General features: G+C 37.5%; 1 protein-coding gene across 15 annotated transcripts in view; it reads right to left on the minus strand.

The window, feature by feature from the left end:
* Positions 1–23,708, minus strand: part of LDB2 (LIM domain binding 2) — a 219,228-nt gene that overhangs the window by 123,286 nt on the left and 72,234 nt on the right. For all 15 annotated transcript variants that reach the window (XM_068188727.1, XM_068188725.1, XM_068188726.1 and 12 more), the window contains one exon: positions 17,769–17,871. In XM_068188727.1, the coding sequence (XP_068044828.1) occupies positions 17,769–17,871 (103 nt within the window). The remainder of the gene's footprint in view (positions 1–17,768; positions 17,872–23,708) is intronic.

Genomic DNA, 23,708 nt, shown 5'->3' on the forward strand with positions numbered 1-23,708 from the left:
AGAGATAAGACCTCAAAACACTGAAAAATTAGAAGGAAAAAAAAGAAAAATCTTGACATCTACTTTAAACAAACCCCAGAACATAATCACTAGGTTGTTCAGGTGCTAGGTTTCCCTGCATGGCCCTTATTTGCTATAAGCCAAATACTGACCCTCAATTACATCTTAGCAATAAACACACTAAAAAGAGTATTACAGAATGATTAGGTTGGAAGAGACCTTCAAGATAATGGAGTCCAACCCATGCCCTAACACCTCAACTAAACCATGGCACTGAGTCCCACACCCAGTCTTTTTTTAAACACATCCAGGGATGGTGACTCCACCACCTCCCCAGGCAGGCCATTCCAGTACTTTATCACTCTTTCCATAAAAAACTTTTTCCTAACATCCAACCTAAACTTCCCTTGATGCAGCTTGAGACTGTGTCCTCTGATTCTGTCAGTTGCTGCCTGGAGAAAGAGACCAACTGAGAAGAGACCCCACCTGACTGCAACCAACTTTCAGGGAGTTGTAGAGAGTGATAAGGTCACCCATGAGTCTCCTTTTCTCCAGGCTAAACACCCCCAGCTCCCTCAGCCGTTCCTCACAGGGCTTGTGTTCCAAGCCCCTCACCAGCCTTGTTGCCCCTCTGGATGCACTCAAGTGTCTCAACGTCCTTCCCAAACTGAGGGACCAGAACTGGACACAGCACTCAAGGTGTGGTCTCACCAGTGCCAAGTACAGGGGAAGAATGACCTCCCTGCTCCTGCTGGCCACACTGTTCCTGATACAGGCTGATTTCTGGTCTGTCTTTCTCCTCCTTCTGCTGGGTTTATCCCCCTGGCAGATACAACAAACTTTTACACTCCCTCATTTTTCCCTGTACCAGATACCCCTCAAGGTCTCAGGTCTCATTTCTCTGGTCAGCCTCAGCAGTGAACTTCTATCTCCAGCTAGAAGAAGACTTTGGTCTTGTGGTAGGACCCCTGCTGTCTCTTTCCATGCACTGGAGAGGAGGGGATGAAGTAAGTGGCAGGTAATAGGAGCTTGGAGGAGCTCTGATGTCCAAATTCTACAGAAATAAGAATAATAAAACTGTTCTCAACTGTGTTAAATTTGTACACTGTGACACTTTCTGAGATTCTGAAGTGTGGTACTCTTTTAATTCCAAAAGACACTTGTCTGGCCACAGAGATGTAGTATTAATGAACACTCGTGTCCCAATAAACTTAATAGAAATAGCAGAGTCTGATCAAACCTCAAATGAAAGGTAGGTGGTACTCAGTAAAATTCTGCATAGCAGTGTATTGCTGTTTGAACAGGAAAAGGGCTGGACCGAATCTTGCAGTTTCTTACTTTAACAAAAATTTTAAAAAGAAGAATCCTAAAACTCAAAACCAGCCAAATCCAGATATCTTCTAACAGATGGCTCAGTTAGGTGGGATGAATCAGTAAAGTCCTAGTTTCAAAGCATTTCAAGGAACATAGAATCATATAATAGCTAGAGTTAGAAGGGACCTTAAAGATCATCTAGGGATCCTTGCAGCTATAAGCCTAAGAGTGCCTGGTGAGGGGAAAGGAGGGTCAACACCTGGAATATAAACATAACCAAAGAGGATTAACAGATGGTTCTTACTACTAAGAGGCAGGGAGCAGCTCCTGGAGCCAATTCACCTTCCAACCACATGGGAATTATGGTCATCCTAGAGACTGCAGAGAGGCACTCCTGTGTGTCACACAGCATGGTGCTATGCACTGGCAGCTCAGGAGCTGGTAAGGGTAACGAGTCCTTCACAGAGGGGATCCAACAAGCCAGAGCCCCTTCCTGCCCTCTCCCACTTTTATGTTCTCAGATTATGCTATAAAGACAGGCTGAGAGAGATGTATTGTTTCAGCCTGAAGAAGAGAAGACTCCAGGGAGACCTTATAGCACCTTCCAGTACTTAAAGGGGGCTACAAGAGAGCTGGGGAGGGACTTTTTAAAAGGTGATGTAGTGATAGAACAAGGGCTAAAGGCTCTAAACTAAGAGGGTGGGTTTAGATGAGCTATTAGGAAGAAATTCTTTACAATGAAGGTGGTAAAATGCTGGAAAAGGTTGCCCAAAAAAAAAACCAAAACAAAACAAAAAAAAAAAAACCTGTGGATGCCCCATCCTGGAAGTGTTCAAGGCTGGGCTAGATGGGGCTTTGAGCAACCTGGTTTAGTGAAAGATGGTCCTGATCATGGCAGGGGGTTGGAACCAGATGATCTTTAAGGACTCTTTAAAAAAAACCCCATGCTATGCCTCTATAACTAAATATGGTGTAATTTGAAGTATAATAGTAGAAATAAATAATAGAAAAATAGAGTGGCAAATGATGAAGAGGAAATCTAAGAAGGAGCTGCTTACTTCAGTCCAGAAAATCTAAAATTAAGTCAAATTTTTAGACCAATATTTTGATGAAGAGTGCTGGAGCTCTGCCATGAATTAATGAGAAAATTATTTTTCTTTAAAATATACAAGAGCTAGCTGGACACTGTCTTATCCAGGTAATTATCAAATGAAAGAGAACTGTATTGCTGTTGTACTGCTGTTGTACTGCTGGGAACCTGCATAAATACTTTTACAATTATTGATGGTTTGGCCTAGCTTTGTTTTAGAAGACCATGCATTTTAATATTTTTTGCAAAAAATATGTTCAGTTACATTGTCTGGAATAGGAGGTTTACTCATAAGTAGTCAATGAAATGTTATCTTTCCTAGACTGCTTTTCAAATAGGAAGGCTATATATGCATGATATTTTACCAAGTTTGTTGTGCCAGAAAACTGGGTACACTAATAATTATTTTATGAAAAAGCAAAAGTAAAAGTAAAAGTCTGATAACTGATGGTGAGACTCTAAACAAATAAACCAATATTTTTAATGATGATTTTTGTTTTCCTCAGATGGCTGTATATAATGGCAAGTATGGATATATTAATGAGAGGTTCACATTAACACTTGTAAAAATGACTGTAAGAATTAGTGGCCTCTGAAAATTTTTATCTGTGTTCTTTTGACTCATCATTGCATAGGTAAGGCACAAGAGTATATATCAAAATCCTGGGTTTTTTTCAAATGCTGTTGACTTGAATATAATTAGTATAGCAGGATGCTATTTTCTTGTTGCTTCCTTCCTTAATAACTAAACTAGCTAGACATATCAAACATCATTTCATAAATTAACAGTGACAAAAATAGTATAACTATGATGGAATAAAGGAGGAGAAGAGTAAGATATAAGCAGTTGAAAAGCTTCCAAAAAAAAAGTTTTTCAGTGAGAATGAAAATCATATAGTAATGTGCATTTGAAACACTGTATTTTGCTATTTTAACACAGCTGTCTGATGCAGGCTCCAAGCTCCTCTCCTCTTATACTAAAACTGTTCCAAAATTTCATGGTAAATGACTCATGGTTGTCCCTTTCAATCCAGCTAACTTTTGCTTTCAAATTCAAAGCACACAGAAGAAGTACACTTCAGATCCTATCAACAGGTCTAGAGAAATGTGTCATGGTCTGGTGAGTAAATGTATCAGTTTCATAAAGACAAATTATATATATGCTGTGCAATTCCCATAAACCTTACTTTAAAACAGAAATGACAGAAGGGGAATACTCAATTGGCAAGACATACAAACCAGAAAATTCTCACATACCAATATTCTATCATTAAAGCATTGCTTAAAAATGGTTTTAACATGCTCCTTGTAAACAATATCTTTTGTTTGCTGTCTCTGCTATTAAACTAGCACTTTCAGTAGACACTAAGATGTCTTTAAACAATCATTCAACTTAAACAGACTTGAATGACTATCTCATAATACCCTATACAAACAAGCAAAATAAAATAATGGCATTCTTCTCCTTTCTAGTAGGACATTCAGAAGTTGGGTAATGATGAATGCTTGTCCTTGCTAACTCTCTTGCAGGCCACTTCATTACTTTGTTGTAACAAGATGCACTTGTGCTGGCCCAGTCCATGGAAAGAAAGCTCTGTTCTGTAGACTGTGCCATAGCTCTCACTGACTGCTTCTGCTGAGAAGCTACATTGCCATTTCTGTCTAGCTAATGTTCCTCATGGAGATTACCTTCATTTCTATACTTCTTTTGTGTGCTGCTGATGAGCAGTGCATTGATCAGTATGACCAGGTACACACACCTGTGTTCAGGATAGCAGGAACTTGCCAAAGAGAAGCAAGCATTGATCCTAATTCCAGCAGCTGCAGTAAAAGCCACAACAAAAGCTAATGTTCCATTGCAGTGTTCTCAGATGCCAGGGGTTATTCAAATTGAAGCTGACAGCACAATCTTAATCCTGCTTCCCTGTGCATCTGTATCACAATAATACAGAGTGTAATTACATGATCACATATATTTGCACAAATGAATTTGATAGTATATAAATTTACTACAATGTAAATATATATGTATGCACCTTCCTACAATCAAGAGACATATCAAGGTATATTAATACTTATTTGAAATCATGCAGTTCACAATATATCTACTGGCATATTGGTTACATTCTGTTGAAAGTTATTGCTAGGAGCAGCCAAAGTTATATTTATTGTATCTGAGCTCTCTACTGTAGAATCACATCATCGGATCCTAAATAGGTCTTTTGTCTTTGTTATTATTAAAGAGAATTGATGGGGGGACAGAAGCTTTAGAAGAATGCATTTTGGGATTTAGGAATGGCTTTCAGAGTATGCCAAGAGCATGCGTGATGACCTTATTCATGGGATGAGGTTTCTACACAGCACTCTAGGACTGTCAGATGGGGCTGATTCCTCAACCCAGTGTGGGGGAAGTAGGTCCAAGCAGAAAAACAAGCCAAGCCAAGCACTGGACGGGCTGAGACACAGCTGTAGAGCAAGGCTGCAGACCTCACAAAGACTAATATAAGCAAAAAGGGTGGGAGATTGGGTGCTGAACAATCTACCTTCTCCACATCTCTACAGGAAAAAAAAAAAAAAAAATCAACCAGGTGTTTGAGGAAGAAGAATTGTCACCAGACCAGAGAAGAGCATTTTCATAGGAACATGACTAGTGCTGAGTATATAGAATAGACACCTCTAGGACTTGGATAATTTTCATAGAAGTAAGGGAGAACAGCAGAGGGTTATTAGGTCTATGGTATAAATTATATCAAAAGTAAAATTAAATGAACTTTTTATCCCAGGATGGCACAGATGGTGTCTGGCAGGGTGCCTAATGAAGGCATTATCACAAAGGAATCCCTACTCCATACCTAAATTCACACTCACTTTTTAGCTGTTAGGGAACACTTTTCTGAAGTCAGTGGCTGAATCACCTCTCTTTGGTCCATGATGTGAGAGATCTCCAAGCTCACAGACTCTACACCCTTGGTAAGAAAGGAGTCAGATGGACTCCAGGAATGCACTTAATGCATGCCAGCCACTAACAGGCAGATAGTTCACTACACTGGGCTGGACCTAGTCTGAAATAAACCTCTGTCAAACATGAGCTGTGTGGAAGTCCAAGCCCTCAGTACTGCACTTCTGACTGCACTGCACCGCCTGCTGATGTCAGTGTGGCATCCAGCTGCCAGCACAACAGATTATAAATTAAATCAACAAGCTGGCCCTGAGAGTACTAACAGTACAAACTCTACCTTTCTGAAGGTGGCCGGAATGTATTGTCCACACTTTATGTTTAGTCAAGAACCTTCTCCCTACCACAATACAACTTCCAAGTTATACACAAATTCACACTACAGGCTCTGCATGTTTCACTAAGCTACGTTTAACCCTTCTAGAGATACTGTCTGTTTAATTTGCATTTTAAAATTATTAACTAATTCCATTAATTGTGCATGCATAATGTGGAAAAGAAGAATACTGAACAGAAACAGTCTGGAAAGGACAGACATTCCTTTGTTTTTCAGCTTGAAAAATCTCTTCTTGGTGCAAGTCCATGTCGTGGTTCAAAATCTCTTTGCCTGGACATTTTTCTTTTTTTTTTCCTTTTTTTTTTTTTTTAAGACCATGACCTGGAGCTTCCCTTTAGATTACAGAATTTGATGCACAGCCAGCCATGCATGTGCAACTGTCCCTAAGAGCCAAGCCTCAGTAAAGCTGGTGTGTCTACAATCTTGAAACAAAAATAGCTGTCATATCAAAGCTAATTTGCCACAAAAGAAAGCACAGATCCACAGTAAGAGAATACCAAACTAGTTTGAGTTCAAAATTGCTTTAAAAAATAGCGACTTGAGTTTATAAAAGAGAAGTGTATTTTTAATCTCTCTAATATAATTTAATAATGGATGAATTGATTTTCCTTAAGGCTGAAGGTGGGGTTAGGGTTTGAGGGAAGAACAAATAGAGGTAGTATCAATTCCTGAGAGGGAAAAAAGTTTTAAAATCTGTCGGCAACCAAAAGAGGGGAGGAAAACAGAAACAGTTATACAGCAGACTGCTGCTATCACATGTGACACGAAAAATATGTTAATTTAATGTTCCCTGGACCAGGGTTTCATTTCACCTTATTTTAGTGAATTAAATCATGTACTACAAAGGGATTTGGATCTGAATGAAAGGAACAAGATTGATATCAGGATGAAAAGTAATGCTGTATTAATTCAAGTTCAGACATTAAAGACAAAAATAAAATTGAATTACCTAGTATTCCAATATTTCTGGACTAGATAAAATTGTATATAAAAATCTTTATCATAGCCAAATGGAGTTGGTAGTAATGAATTTTCAATAGATACAACAAAATGGTCAACATCTACTTTCAGGTGAACTGCATTGATGGAGTTGGCTCAGAAGCGGCCATTGGACAGACAGCTGGGCACTGGCTCTTCTCTGCACATATTCCTGTACTATATTCAAAATGGTAAGCTAAGACTGGCCCAAGCCACAGATAAAAAGCAGATGTTTGAAGCTGAATGGTGTGCAAAAGGTAACACTGATAATGAAGGAATAGCACTTTCACAACCCTGGAGTCAGGCCACAGGCCTCTTTGGCTGAAAGAACACTTACGTGTGCAATTTTTTCTGGAGCAGAGCTATGGAAGAGACATCACGCGGGCTCTGCATATGATAGTGCCCTTCAGCAATAAAATTTTCTCAGCCAATGACTGTTGATTCATATGTCTTGGCTGGGTGGCAGCAAGGGAACAGCCCTACACAGCGTAACTACAAGGTTGCAGGTAATGCCATGTGCTGTGGCAGTATCTCCTCAGCAGCCCAGAGCTTGCTTGCAATCCTTCTCTTGGCTTTCTCATACAATATAAAACCAAGATACCAACCAACACTTTTAATTACCTAAAACAAGATCCTTCAAAGAAGAACATATCTGGAACAATGGACCTGCATTAGCACTTTTTCCTGCACAGGCAGAACTGGACACCAGTGTCCTTCAGGGGCCAGGATATTCCCAGCAGTTCAGTAGAAACGTAGTTCAAACTCCACAAAAACAAAGGAATATTATAAATCTTAATAATTCTGTTCCAAATCCTACACATATACCTATAAATTGTCCTGTCTGATGCAAATTTTTTATAGTATCTATGTATTGAGTTTATTTGTCTTGAAAAATCCTAAGCAAATACTTCACAGAGACCACTTTCTGTGAAAATAAGGAGAGAAGAAACAAGAAATGCAAGGTACTGCTTACACTGCTATATACACCAGAATGAACTTAAAATATTATGGTATAAAACCTATATGGATCAGAAGAGTGGAACAGCAAAATGTCAGCAACATTTTAAAGGTAATATAATTTGGAGTGCAGAATTCAATATGATAAAGAATGATAGTCACTCTATAATATCTGAGCCTTCCCATACATAGCAGACTTAAAAAAAAAAAATCATGACTGCATTAATTCAAGGAAACTTTCAATATGGAATTGGGAATAGTATCTCAGTGTCCAGAATCAGCTTTTGGGTCTATTTCTACTAATCATTGCACTGCAGCTGACCCAGTTTAAATGTATTTCTATAAAGATTCTATAATTTTTGGTGATGTTGCATGTTGTGTTCTCCTAAGCCATTTAAAATATTGCACTACAGTAAATACCTAGTGCCTAAAAATAAGGTACATCATGTGGAACAGCTCTACTGCATCATAGAAATACAATGTAAAAGTCTTAATAAAGTTTTATTTGTACATTAAACACAAGCATGCACATTTTGTGTAATAGAACCTACACTATATTAGGATGCATGTTTTTGTATTTGACTGTGTTCTATTTGTGTGTGCATACAGGTCTGCAAGATTAAATTTGTGGGTAGAGGAGCAAATATTTTATTATCTGAACTTAAAAAAGATCATCTATGCCTACAAGCCTTGTCCTGAAAGTGTGCTAAAGCCATGAAGTATTCAACACCACTAACTGCACTGGTAAGAGTAAATGCGCAATACAGAATTTATAAATTATTATACAATCATCATCATATGCATAAACTTCTCAGAACAATTAAGAATTTTGTTCTGGACCACCTATACCTGAGGATTCAAAAAGGGAAGAAAAAATCTGGTTCACAGTTTAGCTATTCAGTGCTATATAAAAGAAAATTTATTTCTAACACCTTCAGGCAATCCATGTGCTCAGAAGTGTTATAGTTTATACCTGTTGTGGATAAAACTACTATACTTAATTAAATGCCTCTCTGTTTTAGAAATGAGAAAACAATATGAAAATATCCTCTACCACAAAACTTCTGAATTTTTTATGGTGTTGCTTAGGTAATTCATAAAGAGGCATTCCACTTCTGAAAAAGAAAGAACAGGAGTGTAACAAAAGTAAAGGAAAAAAATGAAAAATGCAGCAAAAAAATTCTTGACTACTAAGGGAAACATGAATATTCTAATCCAGTCTTGTTTCTTACAGGAACTCTGTAACTATGTTAGGACATTTTTCTGACAGAACATAACATATATTAACTGATCATCTTAAAAATCACTTGATAACATTAAAAGTTGAAGCACTAACCACTGAATATTTTCAATTTCATGGAAAAAAATCTAAAATACTTCTAGTAGAGCAACATTTTATTTCTCAATAAAAGAAAATTAATTTAATGTACTGACAACATTGGAAGCCAAACACAGTTATTCAGCAAAACAGAAAAAGTACTGACCAATTCCTCACAATTGCCATTAGACTATGCACACAAAGCAATTTAGAAATTATTTAACCTGAATTTTAAAATAGTGTAAAATTGGTTCATATTTTGATATAAAAAGCTATTAATTTCCTTTACTTTGCATGAGTTTCCATAATTTTATTAACATCACCTCCTGCAGAAAGAACTGAATGCTACATAATTTGGACCAATTGGGTGAACAAAAGCCTACCACAACAAAAGGATTATTTGTACTGGGCAGGGAAAAAAGCCCATAAATAACTGTGATTCTCTCATGTTAATTTTGCCTTTATTCTTTCTCCTTCTGAACAGAACCAAGACATCTCTAATGTGTCATGTCCTATGATATTAAGATTTCTCCCAAAGAGGGCTTATCACTTAATTTGTTTATACAGCAGCAGAACCAAGCTGATTGACTGGAGTTTCAGAAATTGTAATTAGAGGCTCCATATTCACATTTGGAGTCAGTAGCCCTTATTACATGAGTAGCTCTTTTCCATGCACCACTTCACAGACATAGGGTCTCCCATATTGATTTGTACAACATGCTTAGTTACAAGCAGAAGAAATCTGAGATCTCCCTTTGCAAGATATCAGAAATCTTACATTATTTGTTAGGATAGTTGAGAAAGAGGCTGCTGAAACAGTTTTCATTATAAACTTTTCACAGAGTACCTAACTGATGCTGTGTGTGTACACACAGGCAACACCCACACACGTTGCATGTGGCTGGCACTCTGCACCTGTATTTTGAAGGTATTGATAACTCAGAGATGCAAGAACACTAAGCTAGCTAACATGACTACAGCTGGCAGAGGTGAAAGTCTAATTCATATCTGCTAATTGCAAATCAGGAACTAGCAGGAACTATTCCTTTAACATCTGTCAGTAATATGGAGAAAAAGAAAAATGCTCTTTCAAAGGAAATTGGTGGAAGATGCAAGTGCAAAATCTTGCTTAGCCAGCAGTATTAGAAAGGCACTATTTCTACTGCTCAAAATTAGAAATAGTAAGGTGGCTTTAATCACAAGAAGTTTAGCATCCAAGATGAGTAAGTTGTTCCAGAACTGGTTATGATGGCTGAGACTGAACTGAATAGGGGACTGAAAGCTGGCACCAGCTCTGGCACCAGTGACTTCAGGGAAACAGAGGTGAAGGTCAGACAGCCCCCTGAGTACAGGAGGCTCCACAGCCTCCCCAGGGAATCTCTCCAAGCACCTCATTTTATCACTGGTAAGAGTGAACACTCTTTTTTTTTTTTTTTTTTTTTTTTAATTAATTTTATTTTTTTTTTATGCAGTTTAAGGCCTGCATCTCTTCTCCTACTCATCATGGCTATGGCAACAGACCACATGCCTTTTCTTGATATGTCCTGTTATTATGTTCCATTTTCCTCTTTCCTATTTTCCATGTCTTCTCTTCTGCAGACTGACCAACTCAAATTCTTCAATTTTTCTTAATAAGTTTATTTCAAGACTTTTGCTTTGCCCTGGACACTCTCTAATCAGACCACATGTTTCTGTACAAATGCCATCCAAAACATGCATTCAGTACAAAGAAAAGGCAATCCCAGTCAGCAGGAGAGCTACAGCTGGTGCTTCAGAATACTGGATTCACCACAGCTCAATTGATGGGGAGAAAATACAGAAAAGAACTATGCATGAAAATTAGGAATCTGTTAAAGAGACTTCCTAAGATATCTAAAAGATACAGCTATAAGGTGAAAAAGAAAACAACTTAGGAAAAAAAAGTAAGTAGGAAAAAAAAGGCAATAATTAGAAGGGAAAAAATCCTGATAATTATGATGCTTGTAGAAAATAAAAAAAAGATAAAAAAGGGGGAAATTTTCTGTAAAAACCTATTATGAAATATAAAATATTTGAATGAGATGCTGAAGTTGGCAGTGAAAAATTAATATCCATAAAAACTAGAGAAAATAAGACCTTGAAATTTATCAAACCTAAATTTAATTTGGGAACAGAAAAACTTTCAACATATAAGGAGCTTTTTTGTTCTACTTTTGGAAAGAACGTTGATCTTGAGTGAAAAGTGCTTTCTAGTCCATTGGCAACTAAGATGGATCTTAAATAGTATCTGTGAGAAGTAAATGTTTTGAAATTAGCTGTTCTAAGGGGTTTTTTTTCACATTTCTATCTGGTGTTATAAAATATTAATTAAAGAAATAAAAGAACTACTGAGGGAATTTAAAAAATCCACTAATGCTGAGCTGATATTTAAGGGACACTATACAGTCAGGGAACAGCATAACAAAATACACTTGCTTGATATCAATCCAGACAAAATAGTGAAAAAAATTACACAGGATTTAACTGACAAAGATTGAAGTGAAAGGGATGTAATTAATGCCAGTCAACATGGGTTTATGCAAAATAGCTCTTGTCAAACAAATCTCATTTTATTCTTTGATGAGCTTACAAAAGTTTGGGTGATAAAGATAAGTGCATGGCTTTAGTACACTTAGACACCTGTAAAGCATTCAACTTTCTAGTGCACTACTTATATTCTTACTAAAGTTTTTTAATATACAATTTTTATAGAGCATATGTAAAACTGATTGAGAATTCTTTAAAACATCAATTTTAGGAAGTAATTGTTAATTAGAAATCATTAGCTGGAAGATGGTAAGGCTAGTGGTGATCCAGGCAATTTTGGACCTTTTACATCTGATTTTAATGAAAATTTTACCTATGTTGTGAAATTAAATTCAAAATTATTGCCAAGAAACTTTGAAAAAACCCAAAGCTAGAATAGTGGTATATAAAGATAAATACCAGGGAGTCACACAGAATAAGCTGTCTCACAAAGCTGGGCCAATTTACTGTGTTGTACCTGAATGTTCAAATGATGTTTAATGACTGTGATTTCTTGGGGGAAAAAAATAAAGGGAATAAGAAAAAGATGTTCCTGGAAATAAAACAATCTCTTTCTCTAGGCAAATTTAATTTTCTCTCTGAGACTTATAGGAGACAAGCTAGATGACAGTTTTAGAGAGATCTGGGGTGATAATGTAGCATGCTGGCCCTTCAAACCATCTTTTTGAAAATAGTTATGCAAGTGGGTAATGTGTAATGCTTCCCCTGTTTATTCCCAAACTATGCTTATAAGAAATACCCACTATATGTAGCTTCTCACCATTAACCCCTGAATTTTTTTTTCAATAGAGGGCTATAAAGTTACCTGCATTGCACAGGTTATAAAAACAAGGACAAATTTACAATGAATTTGTTTTTGTTGCAGCTTCTTTGTTGTGTATTAATTGAATAATTTGTAGCAAAATTTAAAATACACTTATGCAATATTTTCTAAAGGCACACAGAAAAAGTTAGATAAGCACTTCAAAGTTGATGATTTTGCAGCTTGGCCCAAAGTTCACTCTGAAACTATTGCTCAGTAAACCAACCTTCCTTCCTTCCTTCCTTCCTTCCTTCCTTCCTTCCTTCCTTCCTTCCTTCCTTCCTTCCTTCCTTCCTTCCTTCCTTCCTTCCTTCCTTCCTTCCTTCCTTCCTTCCTTCCTTCCTTCCTTCCTTCCTTCCTTCCTTCCTTCCTTCCTTCCTTCCTTCCTTCCTTCCTTCCTTCCTTCCTTCCTTCCTTCCTTCCTTCCTTCCTTCCTTCCTTCCTTCCTTCCTTCCTTCCTTCCTTCCTTCCTTCCTTCCTTCCTTCCTTCCTTCCTTCCTTCCTTCCTTCCTTCCTTCCTTCCTTCCTTCCTTCCTTCCTTCCTTCCTTCCTTCCTTCCTTCCTTCCTTCCTTCCTTCCTTCCTTCCTTCCTTCCTTCCTTCCTTCCTTCCTTCCTTCCTTCCTTCCTTCCTTCCTTCCTTCCTCCTTTCTTTCTTTCTATCTAGAAATGAAGAAAAAATCAAACAGGGTTCATAAGCCAAGTAGAGAAAAAGAAAAAAATGGGCATAAAATGCAATGCATGGTATAGTTACCTTGTACATTCCAAACACAAACTGCAGTAGAAATTATAACAGAAAATACATATTCAATTATCAGCTACAGATTCAGAGTAACAATAAAACTGAAATCACTATATTTTCCTAAAGATATGGAGAGCAAAAAGCTCAAATTTTTCCTTTTGAAATTTCTACTGTGTAACATTATGCAATGCCATATAAAATTGGGTGATGAAAGCCTATAAAAAGTGCCTGAAATTCTCAATATATTCTACATCTATAAGCTTAAATAAATCCATTTTGAGGACTCCATCATATCTACCACACATGAATTTTTTTTACAGCTACAAATGTAATAGCTCATGCTTTTGCTTCCTCACAGTATTATAGTTCCTCCATGGACAGAAATCATTTAGTGAACAGAAGAGAAGCATAGACAAGTTCTAATTTTCTGTACAGTGGCAACTGTATTCATTATGCATTAAAACAGCACTTTCCCTGAAAGAGTTAATTTTCTAGCTCCTATTCTCTGCAGTGCTGCATAAACACTGCACATTATTCTTACTGAGCATGCTTCATCTTTCCTGTCTCCACAGTCTTGGGCTGTCAATCACCTGTCAGTCCCTACCACATCAGCACAGTGCGCATCACCAGGCTGTCAGCACAGCAGCTGATGAGACTCTGCTAAGAGCTGTCAATCAAACTTGTTTCTCTTATCTGTTCGGGAAATATTTTGTCTCTGAGAAACAAAGAACCTGGGCAACAATGGATCAGAGTCTAGTATTTACTCTTTTACAGGGATAGAAGCCTCTTAACAGGAAATGAATGCTTTATCCACAACAAGGAAACAAAAATTCTGCTTCATTAGGCATATTTTCTTTTTTTTGATTTTGTTTAAATTTAAATCCTTTTTATATCTTGAACAATCAAATCAGGGCATAATATATTAAAGCAAATTTATTTTTGCTCTCACTGTAGAATGAACTTCATGTGTTTACATCCTAGTTTCTGTTGACTATAATTCAGTGCAGTGGAAGACAGGTAGCATGTCTACTTTCAGGAATCTTTCCTTTTAGCATTGGAATGTGTGAGGTTTCTCTCCATCTCAGGGTAGCCAAAAAGCCAGACTAGAGAAATACATAATTTATACCTTTGTTAACTTAAAATATATCTTTATTTTCTGCAGCATTTTCATTAAAATTTCAACATAGAATTCAGTAATATAAGTAGGGTTCATGATAATAGCAGACCAGAAGAATAGATGAGGGGTATAAGCAAGTAGGAGAAAAACATATTTTCAGTGTCTGTTTGAAAGATAGAATCTTCTCTCTGGAATGCTGTGCCAGGGAGAAAGGATTGCAGAAGGCAAAGTTCTTGCATGTACAGAAATCAAATACTGCAGAAAGACAAAAGGAGCTGCAAAGATGGGCACAGCAGCTATTTCTGGTCTGACACAGAATCTCTGCATGAAAAAGTTAAGCTGGGCTTTCAAGTCACATCTATCCAAGGCAGAATATTGTTCTGCACAGATAAGTAGGTCTAGGTCTAACAAACCTGGCAATCAAATTAACTAAAACAGGTGGATCACTGAACTAACAAACCTCTGCTCTTCGCAGGGCATAAGTAAGTATCTTTACATGCTGTGCCATGCAGATACAGGGACATTTAAAGCCAGCTCGAGTATCAGTACACAGTGTTGCCTGACGTGAAGCAAAGTAAACATAACCTAGAGACTTGAAATCCCCATTCTGGACCATATCTATTTTTCCCTACAAGTGAAAGAATCTCAGAATTGACAGTTGAAGAGAAACATAGAGAACAGCAAAGGGAAAAAACTGCTTTTCTCAGTATAGAAAGGAGTGCTGTAAAACATGGTAATATGAATGAAACACCTAGAAATATTTTGTGTTCTTCATAAAGCTGCAATTTTGGGCCGCAAAAGTAAATAAACAACTTTTTTTTCTAAGACAAAAAAAAAAAAAAAGGTGGGTTCACAACCCCTTATAATCGCTTGGACAAAACTGTATATTAAAAGTTAAACCAAAAGGGGAGGCAAATAAAAGTAATTTTTTAAAAAAAAATCTTTTACCACTTACACAAACACTGATTTACAGACCTGCTCTGAACATTTACATTGGCTGTGGAATTGGACTGTTCAGGTAAGAGCAGAGGGCAGAGAGAGCCAGCTGGGAAACAGGCTATGATACAAAACTCACAGAAAGGAAAAGTTTAAAGCAACCAAAAGAAAAAAAACCCAAAGAAATTTCGGAATTGTACTCAAGGTTAGTTCCCAATAGCCTCCCACAACATTCTCAAGGGCCTTTGAAGAAGGAACCTGGGGCAAATCAGTGTGCTTCTTAATGTCTCTGATGACTTAAGTTCTAAATAGCCCCTGAGAAGAAGGAGGAAAATGGACTATGAATTGCCGTAACCCAGAATAAAATGAGGCCATGTACAGGAAAAAGTTTTTGTCCTTTCCACGTGCACACATGCAAGGGGATTTTTTGAATTTGTTTGCTCCAAGAGAGAATATTTTAGTTCTCAGAAGAGGGAAAACATTGCCCAAAGGAAAAAAAAAAAAATAAGGTGGTGGCCACAACCAAGGAGGCAGGTATCTTGCTGGAGACAGCACAGATGAAGAAAAGGGCAATTTTGTTTCACTGCTTTCAGAACTCCATGTTTGTTGCTGCACCCACTTGCCACGCTCACCTAACAGGAGCCACAGCCCCTGGTCAGCAATTCCACCAGCTTGGAATAGAAGTTCTAGGCGTCATTGTGGATCTTGAGAGATGCCAAGAGCATCCATAAGAGAACAGCAGAGCATGAGCATGGCTTGGGCAAGCAAAACAGAGAGCTGTAGGGAGAACAGACTCTCTCTGTTCTGCTGGACATGGTTTTGGACACAAAGTTCCCAGCTAGGAAGAGAGAGCTACTCTTAGCATGCAACCTCCACTCACCAGCCACCCCAAGCAATGCTGAAGGTGTCCCCAAGCAGGGACTTGGACAGCACAGAAGCATCAAGACTCCTCTCAAAGCCTTCTCAGAAGGCAATGGAAGTCTCAAACTGGAACAGCCACAGGCATGCTCTTTGAAGCTTCACTGAGTTGGAACACTGCTCATGTCAAAAAGCATCACTAATACTGTAGTTCAGTAACTATTAACTAACTATTAAATATTTAGTAATTAGTAAATATTAACTAAAAAAGGAAAGGAAATATGAATTACCAGCAAAGCACCTTAAATGTGAAGCTTCGATTCCAGATGCTGAGTATAAACCAATCAGTTTGTGCAGAGGTCAGAAATTAAAACCAGAGGGAAAAGTCTGTGTATTAGTCATTTTTAAAAGTACAGTAACTACAGTAACTTGATCTTTCAATCATTTTTATCAGCAACAATGCTAAGAATCACAGTATTACCCCATGCCAAACTGTCCCAGTTACAGACAATACAACCATTATCAAGCATTTGTGACAACGGGAGTATTTTACACATTGACAAATTCTTTCATATGCAGCAATGTTTTCCAGAATCACAACTCCCTCTGATCTAACTGGACATTAATTGCTTTTTTGCTGATGTATCTGTGCCTTCTGGACTGATAACACAACTAGCAAATCTGATATCTGACAAGCTGACTCAACCTAATCAGGACAGATCAGCTGTTGCCAATGTTGCTATAGGCTGTAATTTGAGGACCTTTAGAGAGTTATCACTTGCTTTGAAAGGCAAGAAACTGTAATTCTGTCAACACTAATCCCAGAAACGTGCATTCAAAGTGGTTGTTATTTTTTCTCCAGAAGAAGGTAACACTTGTCAAATAGATACCTGAGATAATTGATAATAGGAATTAAAAGTATGTGAGTGATATGCTGACAATCAGTCACTCTTATGAAAAAGAAGAACCTCACAAGATTCAGAACATTGAGAAGGGAACACAATCTGTCACCATGAAGCAGGGGTCACTCTGAATGGAGTCAAACAATTGGCAATGCAGTTTTTCAGTATTTACTTCTCTCTCTGTTGCTTGGTGCTAAAGCTGAGTGAATTATTTACTTCAAACAATTTGTTAGATGAATTTTATCCCTTTTTGCTGCTCAGTGTATGCAGGCAATGGATTCCAATGCTATCAGATTTATTCACTGCTTCACTTTTATTCAAGCTTTCACTTAGTGCTCAATTGAGAGTATTCTAGACTTCCACTGCTGCTCAGACAGCATCCAAGGCTGGTTCTTAATGTGTGCAAGCAGCATAGATCCAAACAGTTGATAGAATAATACTTATTTACATCAGCAAGGATATAGATTTTAATTTGTTGTTTTTCTGATCCCTCTTTAATTTTGGAAGCCCTTCCAGAAATAATACTAATATTTGCTATAAAGTTCCCTTTCTGTGAACAATTTTGCCCACAAGACTCAACACTTGAATTTTTGCAGAAGACAAATTACCAAAGAGTGCAAGCACAGTCACAAAGCACGTTAATTAAAAAAAAATCCAAATATTATATTTTATTATTTACTTCATTTCACTAGGAAATCATTTATTTTCATGTAATAAAACTCAGAGGAATTCCATTAAAAATGGATTCCCAATTCATGGAATTATTTAATGTAACTAAATAGTCACTGGATATACACAAGTGACTTTGTCATTGCCAGGGTTGCATCTGTCTTGTACAGATAAACTCTTTTTAGAAACTCAAACTTAACATTAGAACAAAAAAATATACATTTCTTACTGTATCGCTTTGGTCCATCTTCCAAACAAAATGAAAGTGTTAAAGTTGCATCATCTTCAAAAAATTCAGTTGCAAAGGCATCCCACCAGAGGTTGTCACTATCCTAGGAAGCAACAGATCATTCACTTAACAGGAGGCAAAATGAAAATATGTTCATCTGTTGTAAAAGAAATTCAACAGGATCACACCTAGTTTGGCTTCTTCACCTATGGTTTTGGGGTAAAGATGTCTATATGATATTTCAAACTAATTTTTCCTAGATAAAATTCTAGTTCTAATTTAGGGAAAAACCTGAAGTGTTTAATTTACTATATAATAAACTTTCATTTTATCCAGATACTAAATATGTAAAAATTTCCTTTCCATAACATTTTTTTTTAATGTTAGATATGGTTTTATAAATCAGTTGCAAGTAAAGCAATTATGAGTTTTCCCTCCTTTTCTGGGTTGTGTGTCTCAAATGCTTGGTCCTGGTAATGAAAAATTCCTCAGTACTTAATTCTATAAAGCTACATAACCTCATCATCAGCACAAGATGACAAGAAAGTTATTTAGAAACTAAATATAATGGCCATTCTACTCTAATGCATTTAATATAAATACAATACTTCAGGTTGATTAAATACCAGCTAGTTACTTAAATGTAATTTTTGTGAGAAATCTTTACTTTTAAGTGTGATACAAGAAGTGAAAAAAAAAATATGTTAAGATGACTTGTGCATACTTAGACTTAGTAATATACATAGCTGGAACAGGGCAATTATTAAAATAGTGAACAATGTAAAACACATAGAACACGGCACTACAGGTAATTTCTTGACTTTATCAATTGAACCAGGCATTTTCCAACCTGGATGGTCAACAACAGGCACCCAAACCTCAGTGTCTAGCACCTGAGCAAATGGTCCAGCTTGCAAGGGTTTTACAGAAGCTGGGCAACACAAAACCCACCAAATGTTTCATTTGAAAGCTATGGATATATTTAATAGCTGGATTAGAAATTTTTGGTTCTGTCTCTTCTGCTCCTTTGAGTCCTCAAGACTTGTAGCACACAAGGTCAGTAACAAAGCTGGAAATACACTTCTGAAGATGCCCTGGCTGCACTCCTCAAAGTTACTCTATTCCACTCATAGCACCTTCCTTTCCAGTGAGCAAGGCCAGGTTAACTCAGCACAGTGAGGCCTGAGCACCTCTTAATGCCTGAGCAATACAGATCTAAGCCAGAGATGAAGCACACAAATGTTTGCTTCACAGGCAAAAAATCCTGAGATAAAATGCCAATTTAAAAGAAAATGTGCATCTATCATATTCATTATGTACACATGCAGAGCAATCTGGGGATTTTAGTTCTGCTGCTGTATTTCCTGATGATGTTACTTTTGGATTTCACTCAAAATGTTAAGCAAGGTATACCTCCTCCATCTCAATTTCACTTTGATTTTTTGTCAAGCATCCAATGGAGAAATGGTAAGGATAGGTTTTAACAATCTGGTTCCTTCCAGAGACTCTAGAGAGACTTCAGAGCCTGTAATATACTTTCCCTGCCAAGGCTCATCCAACCTGGCAGTGACAGGATCATACAGCCCTGCCATTCAGTCACACAAAGAGATATCAAAGCTGTCCCCACATCTCAGAAATCTGCTGTCACAGAGTTGTTCTTTCCTGGTGTAAACCTGATGAGTGTTCCCATGTGCAAACACTGCTGTGTTGAGTAGCCAAGCAGCCACAACAGTAAGCATGAAATACACAGTGGTAAGCATGAAACATACACACAGGTGTTCAACACACCTCTGCACAGGGCCCTGCACTCAGCACAGCCGGGGGGTTGCATTACAAGCCCATACAAGGGTGTATTGTCCAACAAGTAGCTATGAGCTCCCACTCTGCCATTTGACTAAAGAGAGGCTGAAGTGCCATTTAACCTTTTGGACATACTTGTCATAGAGAAGGAAGAGTGGAGGGAAGAATTTCAGCAATGCCACATGCCACATTTGCAGCTCTTGTTAATACAGTAGTTGAGTATCACTGGAGCATCCAATGACGTGGGAACAAAAAGGAGAGCATGGCATAGCCAGGACTTAATTGCACATGGGAAAGATAGACAAGAGCAGGGAAACTGCAGGGCCTCACCTCAAAACCACACATATCTGCACTTATGCTGGTTCCCAAGAAGTCTTGAAAGCAAGAAGAATGTGGAAATGGAATTACTGTGGATACCCTCCCTGGTTAAATGAAATATCCAGACTCTCACACAGTTTGAACACAGTCCAGTCTTTATCTTAAGCTTTTGCATATTTTAGGTGAGGAAGAAAGAAAAATATAAAATGCAACACTCCACCCTCAGAAAGAAAACTGAACATTAAAAAAGAATATATAAATCCTGTCAACCTTTGAAATGCTCTGCTGATTAATTTTCTTCCCCACCCTCGTCACAGGTGAGCCCACCTGCTCTCAAAGTCAAATGCGAACAAAACCCAATGAGGTGTCCCCAGCCAAACCAAAATAGGATCCAGTTATATAAAAAAACCTTTTTTTTTTTTTTTTTTTTTTTTTTTTTTAAAGGGGATGGTGAAGGCAAGGCTGCCCTCAGGCATCTTTAACTTATGCTTTGACAGGTTATGGGGGATTTCGCCAGAGTAATTATTTTTCTATTCAACAATAATGAGAAATTACCATGGCAACCTCCCTTTCACGTAGTGCACTCACATGCTCAAACACTGAAATAATGGCCTAAACATAACCAAAAAAAATTAATTCTCTAAAAATATTTTGTATTAAAATAAACTTAAGGAATAGGTCACAGGAGAGAAGAGGGCAGACACAGCCAGCAAGTTGGGTCAGAAGTGAAGATGCCATGCTGTTGTGGCCAGATACCCAAATGACTTCTTCCACAACTGTCATTGTTCCCTCTGATCCCCTCCACCCCTGGTATTATTTATAATTTGAAACATGGCTCAACTCTGAATAGGGTCTCCAAGTAAATGGAATCCTACTGTTTCAGCATTTTTCCCTGACTCTGGTTTCTTGGCAAAGGTAATCAGGTTTTAAGTACAATGATGTTCTTTTTCCCCCTCCATCTAAAAGTCCCGTATGTTCACTGTGTGATCTGACAGTCAAGCTGGGTTCTTCTTTACACCTTACACACTTACATGATTAAGAGTCTGCAAGCTAAATGAGGCTTTTCCACTTGCTTGTGATAGATCTTGCAACTGGAATATGAGGCCAACTGAGACTATGGCATTTTCTCCAAATTCCTTTATTTTTGTTTAATGACTTGGAATGGACTGATGTAAAAAGCCAGTACATGAAATCACACTTTAAAGGATGCAGATACCTTGCAGAACAGAAGTGAAATTCAAAATGATTTTTATAGATCGGAGAAATGATCTGAAATGAAGATGAAATTCAATAAAGTGAAGTGACAAAAGTACAAAAACAAAATGGGGAATAATTGGCTAAGCAGTACTGTCGAAAATGGTCCAGATCGTAAAGCAAGTATGTCGGCGATCAATTGCTCTTGGAAATAAGGGAAATGTCTTAGATACCACACCCTTCCACTCCAGCAAACCCATCTCTGGAAAGACTTCAACTGGAATAGTCTACCACTTCTGGAGTACTATGGCCAAGTCTGGGCCACCCACTCTTAAAGGAATTAGCTGACAATCACAGCAATCAATGAGTTTAAAGACATGCAAGCAAACCAACCAACCCCAAAAGACTCAAAGGAAGAAAGGTAGAAGGATCTAGCTGTATTTTGTATAAGACAGAAAAAACTCACAGGAAACATGATGACAGTCCTCAACTATGTAAAAGATTGCTATAAAGAGTGAACACTTGTCCTTGGTGGCTAACACAGATAGAAGAAGTAATAATTCGTTCAGTTTGCTGCCATTGCAGGTTAAGTGGATTAATGCCCTATTACAGATTTCTAGGCTAGTGTTTTGCAGAGGGGAAGGATCTGCAGAGCACAACTGCTGTTATCTCAAGGGGAGTGGGTATAGAGATCCTGCTGCCCATTAGCCTCCAGCAGAGCTGCCCCTGTACAGCAGCTCCACAGCTCATGCCCAGTGAGAACCTGAATTTGGTTTCTCCTTCACATTGCTTTTGGCTCCACATGTCTAACAGGTGAAAATATTATACTCAGAGTTACAGAAACAAATAAATACGATTCTGAATACACACAGGAAACACATCTGTTCTGAAGTCAGACTTTTTTTTTAATAATCACTTTTTGGGGAAAACCTGAATTTTAAACATCAGTCTTGGCATTGGACAAGGCAAAAATAAAAAGAGAGAGTGCGCTTGGGAGCTTACATTTTTCTTCTGGCATCTGCAACCCTTCTCTATTGACACTTACTATTTTCAGAACTTTATACATCTACGTTCCTGTTGGCAACATATATGTGTCTCATATTCTTTTAAGTTAATGTTGCACAAGGAACTGCTGTCTCCCTAAGGAAAGAACGGCATTCCTTCCCTCCTCCTGTTTCCAGCAAATTAAACTACACTTGAGCTTTCAAAATGCTGTTCAAGATAAGATTATGCCATTAAATACACCTGGAAAAACTCCACAGCCATTACAGATTACAAAACTCACAAGTATAAAAAAAAATCTAATATTGAAGTTTATAGTCAAAGCACACAGAAAAACCATGAAAAATAAAATGTTCAAATACAAGAAACCAATAATTTTCCCAGTCAGTTTTAAACTAGACCAATATTGTCTCTACCTAATATATTTAAGATTCTGATACAAATTGCAAATGAATAACAAATTAATAGGGATCTATATATCTTAATTGTGTAGATTTGGAAATTTGGGTACTCATCTGTAGGTCTGGCCCTGCAAAACACAATGGTTTTATAATGTGGCATAGGGCTTTTTGCTATTTGTATACATTCAGTATGGACCACAGATACTGAGTCCTAGATTGGTTTTCCTGGAAACAGTATAAACAGAGTGAAAGAGTGGAATACTCATATGTATGTAGGTGGGTAACCCATATATGGCTGTCTGTTATACAAGAAGGTGCATACCTTTCCTATTTTCCCATTATCCTTGCTAAGAATATGTGGTACCCTATGGTTAGTAAAAGTATTTGAGAAAGAGGACCAATCTGGTTACTCAGGGCTAGCTTTTAAGAGCCTCTTCCATTGCTTTTCCATTTGTTATTCTATCTCATTTATTTTATTTCAAACATAACGCATATTTTACACAGAATTAAATATACCTTTAATCTTGCACCTAGTGTTATCTCACAGAATCTCCATCTCCCTTTCCCTGCCAGGAATTCCTGACTCTATTCCTTCCATTTGTTTTTTTCACACATATTCACAGTTTTATTGGTGTTGCTTTCTTTTATTTCACTTACTAGTGTGGCTGGATTCCATCTCTCAAACAATGTGTAGTAAAACTGGCTAAAAGATTTTAAGGCTTGGCTTTGGTCATAAGTAGTTTTCTGTTCCATTATACACTTGCAACATCTTGCCAAAACTCCGCACAATGCCCAAAACATATCAGTGTCTTCAGCTCACTTAATAATTAATTGGACTATTGTTTACATTCCACTTAGGAACTTATCTTCAATTGTACAGTAAAGAAACAACACCAAGTTTCTGTTTTATTGAAAAGGCAAAATATAGTCATGCAACAGATCCCCACAGCAATACCTCCTCAGAGAGACTGACTGGGGTGCAAAATGGGGGCAGCATCTCTGTTTCTCATGTAAATCTGGAGTAGGTTTAAAAATCCAAAGGAATTCCAGGGAAAGGCCCATAATAGGGAGTTACTCTTACACATTCACTGGAAATGCCTAATATATCAAGGATCTTATTTTTGTTGCCTATAAATCAGTACACTATCAGGCAACAGAAAATCAAACATGAATTATTTGATTTCAGATACAAATGGGAGAAACAAACAAACAAAAAAAAAAGAAT

This window comes from Anomalospiza imberbis, chromosome 4 (genome assembly GCF_031753505.1).
Source record: "Anomalospiza imberbis isolate Cuckoo-Finch-1a 21T00152 chromosome 4, ASM3175350v1, whole genome shotgun sequence".
NCBI classification, from domain to species: domain Eukaryota; kingdom Metazoa; phylum Chordata; class Aves; order Passeriformes; family Viduidae; genus Anomalospiza; species Anomalospiza imberbis.